The 22879-nt window shown below is 37.1% G+C and overlaps 2 protein-coding genes across 2 annotated transcripts; one reads left to right on the top strand and one right to left on the bottom strand.

The window, feature by feature from the left end:
* Window positions 1–67: 67 nt before the first annotated feature.
* LOC145786849 (myeloid-associated differentiation marker-like protein 2) lies at window positions 68–3970 on the bottom strand. Its single transcript, XM_082598592.1, has 3 exons — window positions 3637–3970; window positions 2150–2336; window positions 68–1691 (listed from the first exon to the last, which is right to left on the bottom strand). The coding sequence occupies exons 1-3, from the start codon at window positions 3898–3900 to the stop codon at window positions 1234–1236; spliced, it is 909 nt and encodes a 302-aa protein (XP_082454718.1). The 5' UTR covers window positions 3901–3970; the 3' UTR covers window positions 68–1233.
* Window positions 3971–9275: 5305 nt separating this feature from the next.
* LOC145765260 (tolloid-like protein 1) lies at window positions 9276–16089 on the top strand. The gene is made up of 9 exons (XM_082577056.1): window positions 9276–9430; window positions 10047–10190; window positions 11504–11727; window positions 12054–12282; window positions 12790–12959; window positions 13818–14061; window positions 14485–14639; window positions 14961–15125; window positions 15308–16089. Exons 1-9 carry the CDS (start codon window positions 9354–9356, stop codon window positions 15616–15618), a joined length of 1719 nt encoding a protein of 572 aa, XP_082433182.1. The 5' UTR covers window positions 9276–9353; the 3' UTR covers window positions 15619–16089.
* Window positions 16090–22879: the final 6790 nt, after the last annotated feature.

The following is a 22879-nucleotide window of genomic DNA, read 5'->3' as shown; positions in this document are numbered from 1 at the left end:
TTTTAGACCTCGGCCCGAGATCATTTTAGGGGCCCGAAAGTTTTTCAAAGGGCTTAAGAACGAAAAAAACACCTTGTACTCTTAGGAGTTCTATTTGTTTTTTTTTTAGAGGTACTGTATAAAACGAACTGAAATGTACATGAAAGATAGGAATTTTGCCCTGGATCGAAAAAAATGTGACAAATTCGGCGAACTGACGAATAATTCTACTGTTCTTGTTACATAGTGTTGTGTTACATAAGCAATTACCACAGTGATAGGCTAACGTTGCTACGCCGTCGATCTGCCGAATGTTTTTGTGCTTTAGTGGCCTAATCTTGACCAGTGAATTTTGCTTTTCCATTTGTCTTTGTAACCTATATAAAGTGTTGACTATAAGCTAGTTACTGTGCCTACCTTACTGGGTCTATCTTACCACTCGGTCTCCTTGAATTTTTCGAATTGGGTCAGTCTAACGAATTTCACAAACTAAAAACACAAGAATCGTATGTCTGAGTGACTTAAAAAGTTGTTATCACATTTTGGACAAGTTGGGTTTACCCTAATTTAATGTCACATGTTAACATGTACAGATGATGGCCGACAAGCGGGAATCGGAGGCATGATCTTTGAATCTTAGTTCCCAGACAGCAAATCAACCATTTTTAGCATTGATTCATTCAATGTCTGCAGACGTTGAATCAATGTTGAAAACGGCTGATTTGTTTAGGTTTTGACCTCCATAAAAAAACATTTGAGCGCTTGACAATCTGTCTTGACATTTTGCTACGTCAATTGAAATTATTTTTCCTCAAAAAATTGTTATTGTTGCGTCACAGAGTGAAATAGGTGCAAAAATAGCATTTAGCCAATACTGTAAACAAAACAAGGTAATTTACAGCGTCATAAAAACATTGGAAGGTTGCATGCAGCAACTTATTTACATTGTTTACAGACAACGTCACAAATTGCAATGATAAATTTGGTTTCGTGCTGAAATTCTACAGACCACAAGGTGCATGTTATGACAGAAGCAGATCAACTGGTGTCGCATCATTTTGCACCTCGGCTTTGTCTTGTGAGACTTCAATTGCTGAGTTGGTGGTTGTGAATTGGCACACACAGCTGACTCTTAAGCCAAATGCTTCCATTTGTAAGTTAATATAAACAATAAACCCTCAAACACAAAGTGAAAAAGTAGTAGTTTGCAATATTGCGACTGTTAATTTATAATATTCGTATGACCTCTTTAGCCTATGTTCCAGTTGTGACTTTATTTTTAGACTTCAGAAAGTCAGAGGATTGGTTGAGCAAAACAGCTTCAATTGCGTACAAAACAGTGGTAATAAATCCAAAAATAACTGATCCCAAACGTGTTCCACATTCATAGTTATCAAAGTATATGCATTTTATATAGCAAGCTACCACAATGGCAGCAATAAAAAAGTTTAGTCCGGCAAAAATGGACCAAAAAAAGTCAATCCTTTCCAACAATGACGTTTTTCTGCTTAACCCTATCACGTTGAGGAGTAAAAGAATGACGCTACCGGCCCAGGAGTAGATGAAAGCTGCAAACGCCCATGTTCTGGCGGGATCACATCCATCCGTTTCAAGGTAACAATGAAATCCAGAAGCTCCAAGAAGAGCAAATGCGACACATCCCAAAACACAAATAAGAATCTTTAAAATCCCTTTGGCGCTTCTCAGATAGTCTGAAAAAAGAAATAAAGTCTGTCGCTTTTGTAACAAACTCTGAGCGTTGCGCGAAAAAAAAACAATTTGCAACAACCGGCTAGCTCAGTTCTTGGGTAAACGTAAGAATTTAAGAACAGAAAATGCCAAGATAGAAACACGCTGGTTCGATTCGTAGGCTACGGTGTGCACTTAAGCAGTTCACTTTTGAAAACAGTTCTTCCATTAAAGAGTCACATGCAGTTGATTGTGAGCATACAGACTCGCTTGATCCACCAATCTCCTAAAAAATGAGAATGAACAGTCGCACGAATACCGTACCACAAACAGTCTATAAGCTTATCTGTTGCTGCGCTGGACAATATGACTTTGTTGAAGGAGAAAGATTCAATTACCAGCTTAAGAATACAAAAATTGTTGATTTCTGTATAGCCTAGGCCTAATTGTAAGTCAGAAACGTTTTATACAAGCTACTTACAAAAGCTCTCAGGTGCATCGTCGTAAAGCAAGTATATTTCAATTGCGTACAAGACCGTCAACACAAAGCCCAGTACAACCGCCGCAATCCTTTCATTTGGGCTGAGTGAGTTTGTATACATCGCAAGAACTAAACTCGCCAGCAGGCTTTGGAAGAAGCAAAAAATGGACAAACTTACATCCACGGTCTGCGAAAACAACTGATTGTAAGAACACTTGACAGTTAGGAGCAAAATGGTTAGAATGCCTGTTTAATCTTTTAGGTTTGATAGCCGTGCTTAAATTTACTTTCATCGACGTAAGCCTATCCTTTAAATTTACATCGCATGCACATTTTAAACTTCTTTGGTTTTGCCACCGTTTCCTTTTGTTGGTTTTATTCCCGTAAACTATTAGTAACTTTATCATTGCTGTAGTTTTCCGACAAATTCAGATAATATGAAACCAAGGAACTTTCAGAAATAATTAATTAAACTACCATTCAACGTTTTATAAGCAGAGAAAACTTTTTCTCAAACCGTAGAAAATTTCATTATCAGATCACCGCTTCAATGCGTGATGGAAATCGTTCGTTCGAATTAACGTGTACTTTAAAAGGTCGTCGCTAATTAATTGGATACGCTACTGTATTACATTGTATTATAATCACTGAAATCATATTGAATTGATATTAATAACAATACCGTCTATTAATTTTCAGTGCTTATCTAAGTACTGTAAATTAGTATACTTCGGTAGATGTTCATTGTGATGGCTTTTTTGCTTTGAACATTAAGTTTGTTTTAACAAAAAAAAACTTTAAGCGAGTAATGTCGGTCTGGAATTGCATGCGGGAAGTGATTTTCTGATGTCTCTGGATTTATTAATATTCAATTGAACACTGAGAATATGTCCTTATAATGTTTGTAATGTATTGTATTGAGTTTAAATTTAACCGTTGTTATTGCGTTCATAAACGTAGTTGCACTGATGAGAATTTAATATTCGAAAACGCGTTCTGCAACACTGTTTTTTGCACTCTGCAATGCTTGATGCAGATTTATCTGTAGATTTCCATCACGCATTGAAGCGGTGATCTGATAATGAAATTTTCTACGGTTTGAGAAAAAGTTTTCTCTGCTTATAAAACGTTGAATGGTAGTTTAATTAATTATTTCCGACAAAGAAAAATAAATTGAATTGAATAATCTAATCAAAGAATAAAGAACAATAGATGATAATAAACTTGACAGTTGATATGGCAGAAAGTTATGTCGAAACAAAATTTTATCGAAAAAGAAACTAGGTTGTATCGAAGAAGAGTTGTGTGTTATGGGAAATCCAATGGAGATATTTTGTATGTAGAGTTAACACAAAATCACAAAATGCTCGAACACGAGCAGCTGGAGCCGACGACGACGATTTTATTCGTATTGTTTATCATTGTAGCCTACAGCACTATTTTCGCAACAGACAAAATAAACGTTTTCTCTCTCTCTCTATACTTACATAGTAGGAAAATCCACAGTTCATTTTTGATGCCACGTTTGTCGCCAGAAGAAAGTAAGATTGCAAAGATATAATGAAAGATATGATGTAAGCAGCCATTATCCATGTGATAACTCCACCAAATCCGCTATGGGCTATCAGGGAAAACGTTATGCAGGCAACGACAATTATACAAACTCTGACAATCCCTTCACTGCTTCTCATATATGGGATTCCATCTCCGCCCTTGTTGGAACGACTGTCGTAGTTGTCATAATCGGCCATGGCAGTGCAATTGTGACGAGGCAATTTGCTAACGCAATAGTTAAGACACGCACTTGCTGCAGAGTTTTTATCTAGCTCTAACCAAAATTGCCTGCAATTTAAAAAGTCATTAGTTCACGATTTATCTCTTTCACTTGGGTTTGGCTATCCAGCCTAGTGCAAGACCAATTTGCTTTGGGAAGTAACTTTTTCATTGAAAACTAGCCCCATGATAAATCTAAAATTCGCTTAACAAATTTGTCAAGCTTTTGTATTGACATAGGATGGCAAACCTTTAAAATAATGAGTGTTTCATTGTTTTTGCCTTCAACCGCACTGCAGTATATGACTTTGTAAATTTAATTAGTTATTCGGTTATTGTCATCAATTAGTTATTGTCATGATGAGCGAAACGTCAGTGAAGCAATAAATCAACCCGTTTGTTGTTGCTTTTACTTTCATCAGATGAATTTTGCAACCGGTGCTAGAAACATAACAATAATGTTATGTTTTTTTTATTGTCGGGCCACAACAGCTAAGGTTTTTGAGCGACAGGGCTCATTTTTACTTTCATGGGGTTTACTCATGGGTTTTCATCAGATTTACGATGTCATCACATTATTACCCAACTTATTCTCACTGCGTTACGCAAGAAAGAACACAATCGGTATCGTTTTTAAAGTCTTGGTTTGACCCGACCTGGAATCGATCTCTGATCTACCTGACACATACAATTCCTACTATACAGTAACTATGTACTGTGCATCATGAACAGTATATTTGCAACATGCCTTTGTCCTTAAAGCTCATTGTAACAAAATCGTGCAGTTACATTGCACAATGAAAAGATAATGAAAACGTAGAGGCTAAACAAAACAGTCAGGTGCTGTTATTTGTGAAATTGTATTTCATTTGCTCTTGTACTAATATTAAATCTCTGAAATCCATCGGTTGTTAAATCCAAAATCGTGTAAATACGACGTGGTTTTTATTTAACTGGGGTAGATACGTGTCAAGAAAAGACCCTCATGTCTGTAGGAAGCATTGGACATTAACCCTATCTGTAGCGACACCGGGTTTTATGAGGACGTCCCACTCTAGTAGTGAAATATTTCACAGAAGGAAATGATTATGCTAGAAATGTGAAATTTCTTGACTTTTAGTTTTTATTTTTTGCAAATTTTCTAAACCTACACTGGTCATTTTTCTACCTTCCTGCCCTTCACAATAAGCATTTCGTCTCATGTGGCTAGACAGTTTTGTGCAATGCTAGATATTATATATAATTTAATGTTAGTGCAATCATAATGTTAGTGCAATTACTTTGAAATGTAAAAACGCCCAAAAATTCCTTATATTTATGAGCAAAAGTAATTTTTTGTTTAGTTTAGCATTACTCTATGACTATGTTATAATTTAAACATTTCAATTTCAAAGCTATTTTCGGAACATTATAACAAAAACCGACTTTCTGACGTTTTTTCATCTCAAACACTTTATTTCAATAAATTTGTTGGGAAAAAATTTAATTTCTATGCGCACAATACACATGGGTATTATCTTGTGAAATGTTTTGGCTCTGTGATTTTCATAGCTCCCGTTATTAGCGATTAATTAGCACGGGGCTAAAATAGCCCGTGACGTACTTTCCGCGTACCAAAACAGCTCGTATTAAGATAGGGTTAAGAACAATTAATCAATTTTCTTGCTTGATTTTAGTCCTCAGCTCAACCTTACTTCTTTTTTAAGTTTTGTTTATTTTTGTATAATTTTTTATGCATGCCTTAAAGTAATTTTTCTCGTTTTTCTACTTTGATTAAAAAAATTGCTTAATTAAAGCATTAATTTACTGATTAGCTTAATTTTACGCTGTTTGAAGAAATATTTTGAAAATTTTTTTTTCCAGTTATTTAATATAGCGGTAGGCTACTGTTCTTTCGAACAACATTACAAACAACAACACAAAAGAGTCCTTTTGTTATGATAGAATTCATTACTAACAAGACATTTTGTACCAGGAAAATATCTTTTAAGTTTGTATGTCATTTCCACCTCCAGTACATCTGAAGGAAAACATTTTGTTGCTTCTACCGTTTTCTGTACCCCTGCTATGTCTAGCTAACGTCTATCGTTCTTGCTGTGGTAGTTAAAAATAACACCAAACTAAACAGAACTGGAACTACTTTTACTTTTCATTGAGTAATGTCTTCCAGAGAAAAAAAGTTGACTACAAAGTTAGAAGAGCATAAAATGTTTTGAATTACATTTCTATTGTAATAGTCTGTCTTATTTTGTTGTATTTTTGAATATGGTTAAAAAACTACAATATTATTCTGTAAACTTTACTATAAATCTTTTTGAACACCTCTGCTTCTTTTGAGCGCAGGTCTGATGAAATATTTTAAAGACACTTGAGATAACAATGCTTTAGGAAATTAAAGTTTTGTTCTGTAAAATTGAAAAAGTTCCTATTAATTTCATAATTTACCACAAAATTTACGTCTAAAGACGTTGGACTGAAGAAAAAATAACGATTTGCAATACAGTAGCTTGACCTTACTATAGCAACTGCCAAATCTTCATGCAAACAGGTGTTACCTAACAATACCAAATCTAACACAAAAACTGTATCCATTGTTAACCGGTTATTTAATTGAGCTATGTAAACACTTTCTTGACCGAGGCGCCTTTCATCAACTTGAACACATTGTGATATATTTTCTGGTCAACAATCCCTTTCTTGACAATACGATTTCGTTTTTGACTTCACATCGTCATAGCTTATTGTTGCTATGTATAAACAAGAGTTTCAAAGGTGTTATGAAATAGGAAGTTATTTGATCTTATAAACAACACTTAAAGGAGATTTATTCTAAGGAGATGAGACAACAACAAAAACAAAATCTAAAGGTATAGTGAACTTAAGATATTGAATATTAAGTTATTTGAAGTAGCAAGCGAGTAAAACGTTTAGAGTCGATGGGCCAAAATAGTTTTTGAATAAGTATTGAACAGCAGTCTCCCTTTGGTCCCAACTCAAATGTGCCTTGGTCATTGCCAATATTTTGGGGGTTGGGAGAAGTGTGTCCGAATTTCAGTTTGTTTTTATTTCTGACCATCACTACAACTAAGCCAATCATACATGTCTAAGAAAAGGAAAAAGCCTTAAGACCGCAATAGGATAATACAATACGTGAAAACATAAAATAAAGTCCGTTCAATGTGATCGAAGCTCAAAACAACAGTTTGATCCTTATCAAGAGAACGTGGCCGTGTCTTGGTAAGGAACTGAATGACATACTTGCAGGTGGGCCTTTCAACACGGCGATTGACTATATATCATTACTTCTTTTCTTTTCACTCAACTACAGTCGTTGCCACGACGTATAAGCCTGGATAAAAATTGAACCGATCTCTTCCTGTAGGCTACATAGGACGGGAGCTTAGAACGATACCAAGCAAGCTGTTGCTGTGTTTTGCTCAATGGTGGTGGTTATGTTTGGATGTAGGCATACAATGCAATGAAACCAAAATTAAAACTATTTATTGTTTGTTAACACAACATTTGCATCAATTTTGCAGCCTGTGGCTATTTCCAAGTACGATTCCTCTGTTGCTGTTCAACAAGCTGTTGCTGTGTTTTGCTCAATGGTGGTGGTTATCAGGCCCGGATTTAGGGGGGGGCAGAGGGGGCAGGTGCCCCGGGCCCCCCGAATTTTGAAGGGCCCCCTACGTGGAAAAAATGTGATTTTGTGTTGTTTTTTCTTCCTTTCAGTCTTTGAAGTTTCTGCAAAATGCTGTGCAGTGCTGGATTGATGCTACTGCAGACGCAGAGGTGGTTTTTCGCGCCGTAGGCTTGAAAAATTTTTTTGCATGGGGCCCCCCGATCTAAAAGTGCCCCGGGCCCCCCATCAGCTAAATCCGGCTCTGGTGGTTATGTTTGGATGTAGGCATACAATGCAATGAAACCAAAATTAAACTATTTATTGTTTGTTAACACAACATTTGCATCAATTTTGCAGCTTGTGGCCATTTCCAAGTACGATTCCTCTGCTGTCAAAGACCCGAAGTTATACCACTGGCTGAAAAAAGGTTGCAAAAGGTGTGATAAAATGGCCTACAACAATTGCACAGTCAAAGCAAGAAAACTACTGCTCAAACTATCTTCCATCATTTCATGTTGACTGTTATAACGGCTGTATATGAATTGCCGTATGGATTGTATGGATTGCCTGTATGGATTGCCGCTGTTGCCTGTATGGATTGCCGACATTGTTGCGGCTAGTCATCATAACTCCAAAGTAAAGGACCAAATATTTTGAATTTATGATTGTTGTGTTTCCTTCAACTGTGAATAGGTTTCCGTTTAAGAGTTCAAAACGGAGTAAAACTTCGAATCTCTGCTCTGTAGTAGTTGTGGTTGCATTAACCGACGTTGCATCAACCAACAAAGCTGATTTGTTGTTAAAGAAGTGGCCTTACACCTTGTCACGTGACCAATAGCATACGTCGAAGTTTCCAGACTTGGCGCTTGCACCTCGTCACCGAACTCATGATTTGTTTAATGCATTTTACCACTTCAAAATTTAATACGACTAAAAACAACTATTTTGTTGGAAACGTATAACCTTGAGCCGTCCGAGAATACGCTTTGGGAAAAATTAATGTCTCGTTTCTTTTGAGAATATTTGAAAAAAACAAATTAAACAGATGGAGACAGGCTACTGTGTTGTGCATCGACATGTGGCTAAAGAGTTACTCAGAAAAAGATCAAAAACAGATTTTTCCTGTTGCTCAGAAAAAAAAAAAAAAAACTATGCTTGTATTAGTAGAAAAAAGCATTAACAAAATGCAAGTTTCAAGGCGTTTTTAAAGTAGTAATTACAGCTTATTATTGTCAGTATTGTTTAAAAGTTAGAAATACTATTTCAGCTGATTAATGTCATTGTTAAGACTTCTGGATTTGATTCCTATCGGTTTACACAAAACAATAAAATTTAGCATGTTTTTATCAGTTTTCGCTTAAAGCTAAAGCAGTCAGGATAGCCAAACTTGAAATATTAAGTAAGAGCACATCCTTGACATTGCAAAAACAGTGTTTCAAAGAAAGAAAAACAAATATTTGCTGCAAGAACGTAGCTGTTGCACAACTAGGAAAAGGCAAATGATTTGACCATTAAGACCCATGCTAGACAGTGTCCGTTTGTAACCTTCCACAAACAGCTATATTGCTTGAACATAGACTCAAACTTTTTCGGTTTTAATCCTCATACAAATCTACCCAATTAGGAAAATTCACAATGATATATTAATAAACGTTTACAAACGTTGAGTCAATCTAAAAAGAGAAAACTTTGCAAGCTGGTGGGTAGATGACCAAACAATTTATAGACAATACTCTGCTTCAAGAAAGCGCATAAACGTTTCATAAAAAACTAATGATTTGAAATCTGTATAACAACTTTGGCTGAAAAATGATTGTTTGGAAGAGAATTTTCACTTTCTTCAGCACATTTTCTTTGGCTATCTGTCAGCAGGACACAGCTGGAAGGTAAGGATTTTACTTCTGAGGATTTCAAGGAGAAGCATGTTATTTGAACTAAATGTGCAGACCGAATAAAGTTTCTTTTCTAAGCAAGTTGGATGAGAAATCGCATGGTTTTAAATCAATCTCAGTTGTCGGCCCCGAAATCTCAGTTGGTGAAGCTTCCTGCTTTACGAACGAAGATACTTCAAGATCAAGCGGCGTTGGCTTGACCTTTGGGGTGTGCGCTTGAGCAACTCATTTCAAGAACTGCTATCCATTCAGCGGCACCTAATGGATGAAATAATTCCCTACCACAACACTTCAGCAAGTGAAAAAGTTCACTCTGTCAATTTCGGTAACAGGGCCTGAGTCATTAGTTCAAATCCTTTACAATTATGCAAAACTGCCAGAATTAAGCTCTCAAAGAAGCTTTTCTAGTAGGAGGATCAACATAAACCAATCAATCAAACATTTGAATTTGAAAGATGCATGTAGGTAGGCCTAACCTACTGCTACTTCAATCACAACTTCAACCTGCAACTCGAAGCGATGATAGGACAAAGAAAGTTGAGTGAAATTTTGAAATAGACTTCATCCCTTTTTGTTTCAAATAATCTTGATACTTTGCATTTTGTTACAGTCCATATCACTTTTGCAACTCAACTATTTTGGATGGACAAGGCGTACTGCTTTCACCAAACTTTCCTCAACTTTATGATAACAACGCTCATTGTCAATGGAAGATTACTGTAGAACAAGACCGGACCATCATGCTGACATTCAAGTAAAATTTTATCATTACAAAAGTGATTGCGATTTCCTGGTCAATAGCTCGTTTCATGTCATACAGAAAAACAAAATCTAACATCTTTGTGAACAATTTTATACGCTCTTTTGAATCTTTGAATTACTTCAAAAACTTTCAAACACGTTCCTGATCCTGATGTTTCACGAAATTCAAGATCCGGTCCTTTTTTCCCAGACAATTCACAATAGACAGACAATCGATAACAACTTAATAACATTGAATTGCACAACTTAAAATTAATACAGAAATGAAATAGATACATAATTTCAAACGTTTTCGGCAAAACTTTCTGCCCTCTTCAGGAAAATATCTTAATTCATCGAAACAAAACAGTTATTCGTGAAATGTTATGACAGATTGCTACCACCTTTTGTGTTTGTTCGTCAGTTGTTGCTTGTACGCAGGTCAGTGCAGTTTTATTGAATTTTAGTCATTTATTATTAACATTTCACGAATAATTGTTTTGTTTAGATGAATTAAGATATTTTCCTGAAGAGGGCAGAAAGTTTTGCCGAAAACGTTTGAAATTATGTATCTATTTCATTTCTGTATTAATTTTGAATTATGCAATTCAATGTTATTAAGTTGTTATCGATTGTCTGTCTATGGTTTTTTAAAAAGTACCTCTCTACCAAAGCTATACAATTCACAATACATCGTATCCAGGCTTACTCCTGGTGGTTGAAGATTTAGTTAAGTGGACGGGAAGGCAAGGAAGTCAATTTTCGTGTCCACCTTCAAGCATCCTTGAAGTGTCTTGCCAAAGGCACAGACACATGCTCTTGAGCGGAGTCGAACCAGCACCCTTTCAGACGTCGAACTAGGGCTCTCACCACTCGGCTATGCAGCCGACTTCACAATGATCCTTCAGAATTCAAATCCGATCCAACGAACATCTCTGTAGTATATTTTTTAAAGTTGCACCACATCTATACTCAAACATTCCAGTCTGACTTAACTTGCAATACAACTTTGAAAATTACTAGAGCTTTGTGCCAGGCCTAGAATGCCTATCTGAAATGGGTTCTATAACCAAAATTTTTATGCAATTGGTGTATTTTTAATGACAAATATAGTTTAAATTATTATGATTAACCTATTCATTGTCATTATTGTTATTGTGTAAATATGCAGCACAAGGGGCTTAGTTTTTGCATTTAATTTAGGGTCTATCTACACCCGGCCAGTTACTTTTTTTGTAAAATTTTATTCTACTTTCTTTGTATTGTGCTTTTTTGAGTTTGTGTATATTTTAAACATCCATTACAAATAGACAAAATGGTTTTCAGACATTTTGAAATAGAAAGCAGTGGAAAGTGCACTTTCGATCACGTAGCCGTATACAATGGACCCACTCAGTCTCATCCTTTGTTGGGGAAGTTTTGTGGAGCTTTCCGTCCCAGTGACGTCATGACGACGTCCAACCGAATGTTGATGACGTTTAATAGTGACGACAGCACACAGAGAAGTGGATTCTTGGCTGTGTTCGTGTCAGTTGCAGCTCAGTTTGCAAGTACGTTGCGTTGCACCATCATAATGAATTTGCTTCATGAATTAATATTTTGTAATTCAAGTCATGAAGGGGCTGCTTTTTACGTACAGAAGTTCAACTAATAATTTATCTTGAGACTAATAATTAATAATTTATTTTGATAATTTATTTTGAGCTTTCCTAACGCAGGCTACGTCCAAACTTTATCTGGTTGTTAATCTCATTGTGTACTTGTCACATATTGAACGAGGAGTGCAGTTGTAACTTGTTCTTATACAAAAATAGTTGTTCGTGATTAAAAATTATTTACGTAATTGGAATTAAAACAACCAAAGCTTTTGTTTCAGATCCAAACTCTTGTGGGGGACTGATGACTGCCGACACTGGATCATTTCATAGCGTGAATTTTCCGAAGTCGAACTATCCGAATGACAGAACCTGTGTGTGGCATATACGAACGGCTCCCGACAAAGAAATCGTTCTTAAATTTGGCAAAATGACCTTGGAAAGATCGGCTAACTGCAAATACGATGCTGTAACTGTATTCAGTGGTTCAAGCACCACAGATGAAACACAGTGAGGCAGATACTTTTTTTCTTTTTTTTTAATCTTACTTTGTGACAAGGTCTTTAATTGAGGAAAGCTTATATTTGAATAATCTAAGAGAAGGCCTCTTCATTCTTTAAAGTTTAAATAATTGCTTTTTTTTTGATAAATTAAAGTTATCTTGAAACTATGAAATATGAAAATGAAACACAACCGTATTGGCATATGTCATGTTTTTATACGAAACCGTTTTCAAATCAGTTGGATTTATCACACGTACGTGCTTAGTGGAAACAAGATGCTTCTTATTGGCTCACTTTGAGGTTTTTATTGATGTTGACTTGTCGTACGGACGGCGGAATATCGAGTCATGTAAATCTAGTCAAAATTTTGATGTCCAAAATAATGAGCAATTTAATAGATGAGCTTGTACGACAATCACCCCCTTATCGTGCTTTGCAAAACTGGCACACCTATGCCTCGAAAATTACAATAACCTGATAATTACTTTGCATCAAACGTTTTTGTTATATTTAGCAATTTGGGACGATTTTGTAAAATGGACGACGTCCCTGAAGAGATCGTTTCTATCGGCAATGAGCTCTTTGTTTCTTTCGCTGCCGATTCCAGCGGAAATGACGTTGGGTTTTCCGCAACTTATTCTACACGTATGATGCCACTTCCTACTTCTACAACGACTGTCCAAGGTGCTAGTTATTCGTATAGTTTAAAAGCATAAATCAAATAACGTAAACGTCTTTCGATCGTTGCTGTAACTCTAGTCTAGAGGCTGCGATGTTGTAAAAACTTGATTTGAAAATTGTTGTTTTATTTTGTATGCCTTTTTATCAGACGCAAGAAAATTTTTTTGTGTTTCGGTGGTTCAAAAACTTTCAAGTTATTGAAAATTTTTTGTGTAAAGACTTGTTATAAAAGTCTCATGGATTTCATAGAGTTAAAACGCTTAAATGATTTATCCACGTACTTTTTATTAAATAATTTGTTTTGTTTTTGTTTTTTTGTTTTTTTTTCTTGTAATCTACGCTGTAACTTACACCACTACAATCTATAAGTCACTTTAAAAAGGTAGATAAGATAAAACTCAATCACCGAGCTTTGGGCAGCGAAGGAATACTCTAAGGCTTTCAATATACTAAGCTTTTGGTACTAATGATAGTAAGACGGCTCAAGGGTCTTTCTACGGTCCTTTCTTCAGCAACTACGTCTCCAATTTATGACACCCATGGTAGAGACGAACGATGTATTTCAATAACCAGCTTAAGCCAGGAGTTGAACCAGATTCGCTTTATTGCATTTAATCCGCTGCGCCATATTACCACAGTTGCTAAGGAAAGGCATCCGAAAAAATAAGCCTGTCACCCCACTCTCCTAAGTGCTGAAAACTTAGTAGCCTATAACTAAAGCTTTATCTTGGTCTCCTTTAATTTTCAGAAATAAGCATAAAAACCACATTGACTGTCATACTTAAAAGCACACATAAATCTTGGTTACTGTCAATACTAACAAATATAAGCTACAACGTTGTCAAACATTTTTTTAAACAGGAAAACCAGTTTCGATGGAATCATCTGTATCTTCAATATGTCCGGAAACTACAGTTCTCACAGCAGATTCCGGAACGATTGTAAGCCCTGGTTATAAAACCTCTGAAGGATACTCCTCAAACCTCCATTGCTCCTGGGTAATTGAAACCGCTCCTGGATCTCAAGTTGTCCTCCGGTTTCTGAACTTCCATCTAGAAAGAGACGACGATTGCATATTTGATTACGTTGCTGTTTACTCTGGAAGGTTAGTTCTAGTTAAGATAATAGATTTTTTGACGTGCACATAAACTGAGAACACGGCCTTTGACATCATTAGGGTCTAGATATATTTTTTAAAGTTTTTTTCATGAAGACATTGGTGAAACTGTTTTGAAAAATTTAAACCTGTGAATCAGAGTTTAAAAAGTAGGCTATGCTACATTGTAGTGGTAGATCTTAAGCTCGCCACTGAAAAACCATTTCAAATTTGCATTTGCTTTATTTTTATTTCATACAATTAAATTTATGGAATGTCTTAATTGCTTCTTAATTTTGTAATATCTTTGCGATGCTGGGGAGCTGGAAAAGCTTTATAAAATCTTGAAAGATATTTGTCTTGGTGACCGAAAGTAAAGAAGCCTATTTATGTTATTTAACCATTGTCCTCTTCAACTTTATTGTTTTTCAGAAGGGATTCAGACGATGCACGGCTTGGGAAGTACTGTGGTAGCGTGCCTAATTTAGAAGTTAGGTCTGACAGCAACGAAATGTTCGTATTATTTGTAACAGATTCTGGTGGAAACGCGGCTGGTTTCAGAGCGAGATATTTTATTGAGCAGCGAGGTTAGAGACCGAAGTTGCTATTGTTCTTAAGAAAAATGGTTATAACTTTAAGTTACTGTTGTTTCAAACGTTGTTTTAGAGTTCCATTGGTCATTAACTTAACAAAATATTTCATTTTGTTACCTACAGTATTCTTGTGTAGGAGCTCAAGCTAATGTAACCATGAATTGTTACCGTCTTTAATAAATCAATCGCGTTTTAATATAACAGTACGGTACCGTCCCCTACTGCAAGTTATCGCATATGACGAATAGGCTAAATGATATCTAAACATACTCAACATATGTTGTAGATTTGAACTGTTCTAAATTTAAATCTTAGAAACTACAACCACTGAAAGCACGACAACAACCACAACATTACAACCACACACAACCACCACTGTGGTGACAACCTCCTCTACCACGAATGCGTTGCCTGGTAGCTGCTCAGAATCATGTGCTCCTCCAGCCAATCTTATACCAGTTATTTGTTCCTATAATTTCGGTAAGGAGACCAATTTGTGATATAGTGTTTGCTATGAAAAGGGTCTTGTAACTTATTAATTTTTGGTTTCTTGAAGAAAGTAATTGATAAATAGATTAACTTATTATGCCTTTAATTAAAAAGTTAAATAATATCTTTCGTAAAATCGTTAGTTAAGTCACAAACAATATTTTATTTTACAGTTTCTTCTGTGAAAGTACTGAAAATTAAAACACTAAAGTCCGGGACGGTTCGAGTACGGATTCTCTTGATCAAAATCTTGAGACTGAACATTCGTGGATTGTCCTTGAAGAAGAAAGCCAAACTTTGGTTGGACATCTCTTGTTCGGCTTGTTTCCCAACATTGCAAAAACGTAAGAAATACATTGTCGCCGGTAATGACCTGACTGCAACAGGAGGGGATCTTTCAGTGTCTGACTTCGTTGGAAAGTACTCAAAGAAAGCATACAAAATTGCCAAGAAGGCAGCTCGAAGATGTCGTGGAACAAAATGAAAAAAAAATGTCACGGATAAAAAAAACAAAAGATGTAGCCTAACTAATTGACCAATTCAAATGAAAAAAAAGTTTATTGTCAGCTTATCATAGCTAGACATGGTTATGTTTGCATGGTGTTAATTCTGCAAAGACTGCTGATTATGTGTCGTTAGTAGGCTAGGCTATGGATGGACTCCACTGCACCTTCGATCGTTTTTACAGTATTTGACTTCAGTTTTTTTTTTTTTATTTTAAAAACGTTGCTTTACATGGCATATCAAATTCAAGTAGTTTTCTCCAAGGATGGGAGGTAGACCTATCTTAAAAAGTATCAGTCTTTCTAGTGCAGGAGTTCTTATCCGGAAGTGCTCACACCCCCAAGGAGTGCGAGAGATGTGCACACCACGATTTGATACCATCGTCTACCGTTACCAAGAAAGTATTTTGAATTTTTTACATCGAAATAAAGGTTGTTTCGGAGCCAGCTGCTGACAAGTAGTGATGCAGAATTCGATGTTGTACAGTAGCTTACCTGCCTTTCCTATCTTGGTGACATGATTGGGAAATCGGGGGGCTGTATGGATGCCATTACGGTGAGGCGTGCAATTGGCCTGGAATAGTTTTCGTGAGCCCATTTCAATTCTTATGGGCAAAAATGTTCCCTTCGGTAGTCGAGATTACATGCATAAATTGTGTGTCAGGAGTGTCTTATTGTATGCATATAATGCAAGTGATACTTGGCCAATCACTTTTGAAGAGAAAAATCGGCTATGTTGCAATGATAACACTGGGCAACATGTTACAACATATTTTTCATTGCTTGCTCGTTTAAAGTTTAATTAGACTAATATGGCAATGCTGAATCCAAATCTGGCCTTTGATTTTTTCTAACACATTACGTTTTTGAGATAATATGATACATGCACACGTCAACCCGTAATTGTTACTTTAGCTGTGCAGATCAAAACATTGCAGGTTAGCCTAACACAGTAATTGGTAAGCTTAATGAAAATAACTGCATTATCATACTACACAATTTAACACAACTCAGGATGATTAAACCACACAAAAATAACAATGTATCCCCTCAAAAAGTGCTTTATGTACTTGCTCTTTCGAGCATGTTCAGTGTCAGTTTGACACTGGAGAAGCCAGCAGTAGTCATCATATTTGGGTTACATGTTTGGAGTAAATCGACCCCTAGACCGCGATTCCATCACAGAGATTTCTTTGTGAAATCTTTCACCGTGCTGGTCGCTCACATCACCCTGGTTAGGTGGGAAAAAGTCTAAGCGTGAATGAAGAAAATGCAGTTTAAGCAAAATTTTGCAGCCCATTTCGAGGTATGAATTCAGATCATTGTCCACTAGTTTCGAGCAATTTTCTGCCCTGTAATTCCCAAGAAAATTTTGTACAGTCTGTACAAATGCATTCCAGGCTTCCAATTCAACTGAATTAAGTTTGGATGGAAATACTGGGTCACGGTATCGCATATTTGGAGGCCAAGAAATATCCCAGCTCTTAGTTTAGCGTATAGCACCAAACTTTTCTTTTATCTGTAGGAATCAATCTTCATTGAAATCCATTGCCTTCACAAATTGTTTGATCAGGCCTAGTTTAATATGGAGTGGTTGGCAAATACACTTTGCTGGGATCAATTAGGGGTTGGCACTTAACATTATATTTTCCAACAATGTAGTCAGTTCTCATTGACCATTCGGTTGTGTCATATTTGGTTGCAACGTCTCGACTGTCCCACAAACAAAGAAAACACATAGGCTATGCTTGGTGAAAGCCCATATGTTTTTTTGGTTTATCGATACAGCCTACAATCAACATCGCAAGTAGGCTAAATAACCTCTCCCTATATAGCCATGACCAAGAACACTTAACTCAAGTAGTCAAGTAGGCTACATGCATTAATTGTTATTAATTGTCAAAAGGTATAACATTACAATACAACACTTCAACAATCGAAAAATTTAGTCTGTCAAACTTGGTAACCGGGCCTGCGTCAGTGATTCAAAGCCTCTAAAACTACACAAAACTGCCAGGATTAAGCTCCCAAAGAAGCTTTCTCAATCTGAGGATAAAGATTCAATTTGCGGAAAAGTAGCCAAAGGTTCATGAGCGTTAATTAAACTCAGAAATTATGTCAACACAAACACTTTGAAAGATGTGTATCACGTTTTGATTTCCTGCCATGTAGGGGCCTACGATATTCAGTGTTGTACGCGTCAATGAAATAAATTGACGGCGTCAGCGTCAGCGCAAATTGCCTAAAAACTTTACGGCGTAAAGTACTGCGTCAACTCTAAAAGAAATTGACGGCGTCAGCGCTAATTTCTAGCGCTATTTTAGCCAGGATCTCACAAAACGGAAGTGTTGCAACCAAGTTTAGGCTAACAATGGCTATAAATAAAGAGCAGGTTTTATGTTTTGAGACTGTATTGTAATTAGCTGCCTAGCTTATTAGTTAGCCTATTTCCTTATAGAAACACAAGCATTTCAAAACATTTGTCTGACAATCTGCTGCGTTTGGGACGCATAAGGTCCTTTCCAAGTGAAAACATGCATTCCACAGCAGCGCTGAATGGTATCGGTGTGTTGTATTTCAAAAACAAGTCTTGAAAACGTTTAGCCTACCGTACTCGGAAAGGGATCACTGTTTCAAGCGTGCTGTGATGGCTCAGCATAATATATAAATCTTTTAACGAGGTCCATACTGCACCAACATCGCTCTTTTCAGGGGCATAGAGCTCTTGAAATAAAGTACCTTCATCCTCCGCGATGACATGCATTAATTTTTCGCTTTCTCTCGCTGATCCCTCGTTCTCGATACTGCTCAGTGCTCACGATATGAGTGATCACCATTTGGCGAACTTTTTCCGCTTGTATTGTATTCCAGGTAGCCATTCCAACCAACGCGAAAGCGGTTAATTCGGATGAGTCGCGCTGGCCAGAATACATTGTGAAACTCTCATTGTGAAGCGAGATTTTGCATGAAAACAAAAAATGACGCATAGCGCTTGACGCTTAAAATCGGCAAAATAGTTGACGGCGCTACCACTTTCGTCAACTAAAAAATAACCTGACGGCGCCAGCCTCAGCGTCAACGTACAGCACTGACGATATTGTACATCGAATTGGGGAAAGGCCGATGACAGTGTAGGTAGGCTATTGGATCCCTTAATAGAGTTACAAAAAAAGTTATAAGAATAATCACAAAACAAAGTTATTAGCCTACGCTCACACGAACTCTTTATTTTAAAAAACGAACATTTTTAAACTAAAAGACATATTGAACATTGAAATAAAAAACGTATGTTTAGGCTACCGTACAAAATTCATACCAATCAATACTTTTAGCCTATAGCCTACATATTGTGATTTATTTACACATGCTTCAGCCATTCATCAGCATAACACAAGATATCAAGCAAGCGCAGCAACTATTTTATAAATAAATGAAACACAGAATTTGGCAAAAATCCAGTGGTCTGGTCAGAGGTTCTAAGCAGTTTGAAAAAACTATCATTCCAGAAATTCAAAAACGAGATTAAAACATTAATTTCATAAAGCTATGGCGCATTGTAAATGATAGCTTATGTTGTTATGGAAATTAACTTATCAGTTTTATATGCAATTTAAAAGGTTTAGTCTGAAACTTGAGTGATCTCTGCTTGTTTCTTGGAACTTTTGCGTTTGCGTTATCTTTTTATATTAAACATGTTTTTCTTTGGTGTGTATTTTGAAAGGCAAGAACGTTGTGTCTTTCTGTAACATTTTTTTTAGTTTTATATTGACAAAATTGTCATTTTTGTATGGTGGCAATTGATTAGTAGACCGTATGGTCGTCTCGTTGTTTCCCTGGCATTATGACTTATGAGAACATTTGCAACTTTTGCATTGTGTATAGCCTATTACTTTTACTTGCATGTTTCAAACAAGTAGGCCTACTATGTTCTTGTTTCCCACAAATCAACCATTGATTGATTGAATCAATCAACCTGACCAAGCCCGGAACCAGTTTTACCTTTTGTAAACGATATTAAAGAAGGTTAGCCTACTAATTAAGTTACACATTTCTTCGGCAATCCCTTCGAGTGTTGAAAGTCTTTTCTTCAAATTATTGAAAAATACCTGAAGGCAAATTGCACAGTTGCCAGATTGGAATCTTCTTGACAAATGTAAAACTTCTGGAAAATTTCCTACTGAATACATGTTTTGATTTGATTGTGGGAATTTTATCTTCAGGCTGAGCGATTTTCTGTAGAAGCTCAATCTTAGCAGTTTTGCACAAATGCAGAGGGTTTGTAGTCTGTAAACTTTTTCTCCACTGTCGCAAGTGAATGGAATAATAATCAGTCGGCAGCCGTGGCCGAGTGGTTAGCGCGTTGGGCTTGCAGTCGAGAGCCTGCATGTTCGACTCCAGCCACCCGCACTTGCTGTTGTTTCTCTGGGCAAGAAACTTTACGATAATTGCCTCTACCCAGTGATCGATTTCGAGTAATGGGTAGTACCAAATTTAAGTGATAAGTAAAGTAGACAACCGGAAACAGACATTGCAGTCGGCTGCAGCGTGGGTCAGGTGTACGTCGGAAGGCGTGCACCGATGCATAGCGCTCAAGTCCGCTTTCCCGCAATGCAGGATAAAGATAAACAAAACAAACAATTCCTCCGCAACAAGATTTCAATCAGAAACTTCACTCTGTCAAATCAGAAACTTCACTCTGTCAATCTCGGAGACCGGGCCTGAATCTACAAGTATGCGAAACTGCTAGGATTAAGCTCTGCAAGAAACTTTCCCAGTCCGAGGATAAAGATTCAATCAATCAGTCAATTTCTTTTCGTTTCCAAAATGTCCACTCGTACAATAGCTCCAATTGCTTGGCACTCAACTTTACGCACAAAGAAAACTGAAAATCAAGCAGCACTAGTTAGGCTTTTGAGATGTGCACTCAAGCAATACACTTTAAGAATAGCGCTTTATGTTGTGGACCCATAGATGAGATTTTAACCAACGGAAACCTCACAGTTTTTTGTTGAAGTATTTCAATCTGGCAGCTCTGGTGTTGCATGAGGCGGACTTGCGCAAGGGCAATGTGTGTGCGTTTGTCTGAAAGCAAGGTGAAATGTCAAATAAAACGTGAGTACAGTTGTTAAAAATGGTTTATGAAGTTATGTATATGCCCGGCTTGGTTGTAGAATCTTTATTTTTTAACTGTGAAAGCCTTTGAAAAGTTATTCCTGGCCCATTAGCTCAGTGGTTACGCTCTCGACTCAAGATCAGTCTGCGCTTGTTCGACTCTTGGGGTGTGCGCTTGAGCAACGCATATCAGGACTGCTCTCCAATCAGCGGCACCTAATGGATGGAATAATTTCCCGGCAGTTGGAAACTTCACTTTGCCAATCTTGATGACCAGCTCTGCCTCTACAGCCTACAAGTGTTGACATGCAAAACTGTCAGTGTCAGGAATATCCTACGGTATCAAGGCTGTGTTAGTCCGAGGATAAAGATTCTAAATCCAACTAGTGTTGTATAGTACACTTGGCGAGCATTTAAACCACTGGGGCGATTGATAAAGTGAAGTCTTTTGCAGTTCAGTAGTTTTTATTTCTGACCATTGCAGCAAAAAACAATAACCTACATGTCAACATAGCAGATGTCTAGAAAAAGGTAGTTAAGCGACAAAACATGGTTGAGACCAAAATATGTTAAGTTAAAAAAGTGTTCTTGCATGTGTATTATTCCATACACTAGGTACCACTAAAAGGAGAGCCGTTGTTGTTTAGGCTTACCGTATTTGCTCAAGCGTCTACCTGCAGAGTTGAACCAGCATTACTTGATTTTTCTATTTGCCATGTGCTTATCCAATTGTGCCAATTGAGCGGGTACCTTGAGAATTGAACCATCGTTGCTTGATCTTGCTATTTCCTTGTTTTTGCGAAAAGGCATGCTTGTCCAATGTCCAATTGTGCCATAAGGGACATTTGTATGCAAGCCTTAAAGCAGCCGGCGGCCATAAGTACCGGTAGTGCTTGAATGACCGCCGGTGCTACCTTCTCAGTAGCTACCAAACTTGCTACCAAACTTAGCCGCCGGTTTCTTCTAGCCAATTATTTAATTTTGCAATAGAATGAGCGTGGATTAACTGTCAAAAATATGTAGTATCAAAGAGTGACGCAGAATTAGGTCAGCGTGTTATAATCACCACTGTTGTTTTGTGCGGGAACATTTGCTATTGTAGGCATGGAATATATCAAGCTGCGACCACCAGCTGTACCCGCGAGAGCGCATTAGGCCAACGCGCGATGCGCATTCATCTATTGTGCTCGAATAATAGCGTTAATTACCGTGAATGTGACGCGAAACCACAAGTCGCAGGTTTGCGATTTTTTGCATGATTATAATATAGAGCAGTAGGCCTACTAGACCAGTGGTTCTTAAACTGGGGGGCGCGCCCCCTTTGGGGGGCGTGTGAGGCTCACAAGGGGGGCGCAAGAAATTGAAAAACTCTGCATACATTATAACTAAACATGTCTTCACAACTACGCTGGACACTGTGGACAGTCAATTGTTGAAGATGACACTTTGTGTTGCAGTGGCACAGTGTTCGTAGAGCGTGTTGTTGTCACATCTCACATTCTTTGTGATGTTTTTTTAGACGTTGCTAAATGTTTGCGCGACACCTCTCTCGTAACACAACGGCTTTCTGACACAGCAGCCTCGAGATTTAGTTGTAATAATAATAGCAACGACTGACCAACAAGTGACAGAGGCTAGAAGTACAACAGTATTCGCAACTCTGATAGTAGGCCTACCAAGCGAAAATTATATTTTTTAATTTTAGCATTGATTTAATTAGGTTTATTTTTAATTAATCAGTTCTATTGACATAAAATGAGTGGGGAAAAAGAAAAAGTATGATAAAAATTATCTGAAGTTTGGCTTTATAGATGCTGTAGTAAATGACCAAGTTGTACCACCAGGTACCACAATGCGTCATATGTTTTTAAAATCTGAGCAACGACTGTTTGAGACCAACTCGTTTGCAGCATCATCATGAAAAAAAAACACCTTGACTACCAAAGTAAACCTTTAGCTATTTTCCAATGCAAGAAAGACTCTTTTAAAAAATGAAGATCGCATGTAGCAAGTGCTTTCGCCAATCGTTGTCGGCGGAAGTTGTAAAAGCGTCTTTCAGAATTTGGCATCGTCGAGTTGGCCTACCTCGTGGACATTTTCGAAGCCCTTATTATGATAATTTAAATCTGC

Source organism: Aplidium turbinatum, chromosome 2 (genome assembly GCF_918807975.1).
Source record: "Aplidium turbinatum chromosome 2, kaAplTurb1.1, whole genome shotgun sequence".
In the NCBI taxonomy this organism is placed as follows: Eukaryota; Metazoa; Chordata; class Ascidiacea; order Aplousobranchia; family Polyclinidae; genus Aplidium; species Aplidium turbinatum.
This window is presented reverse-complemented; position numbering and strand designations above follow the sequence as displayed.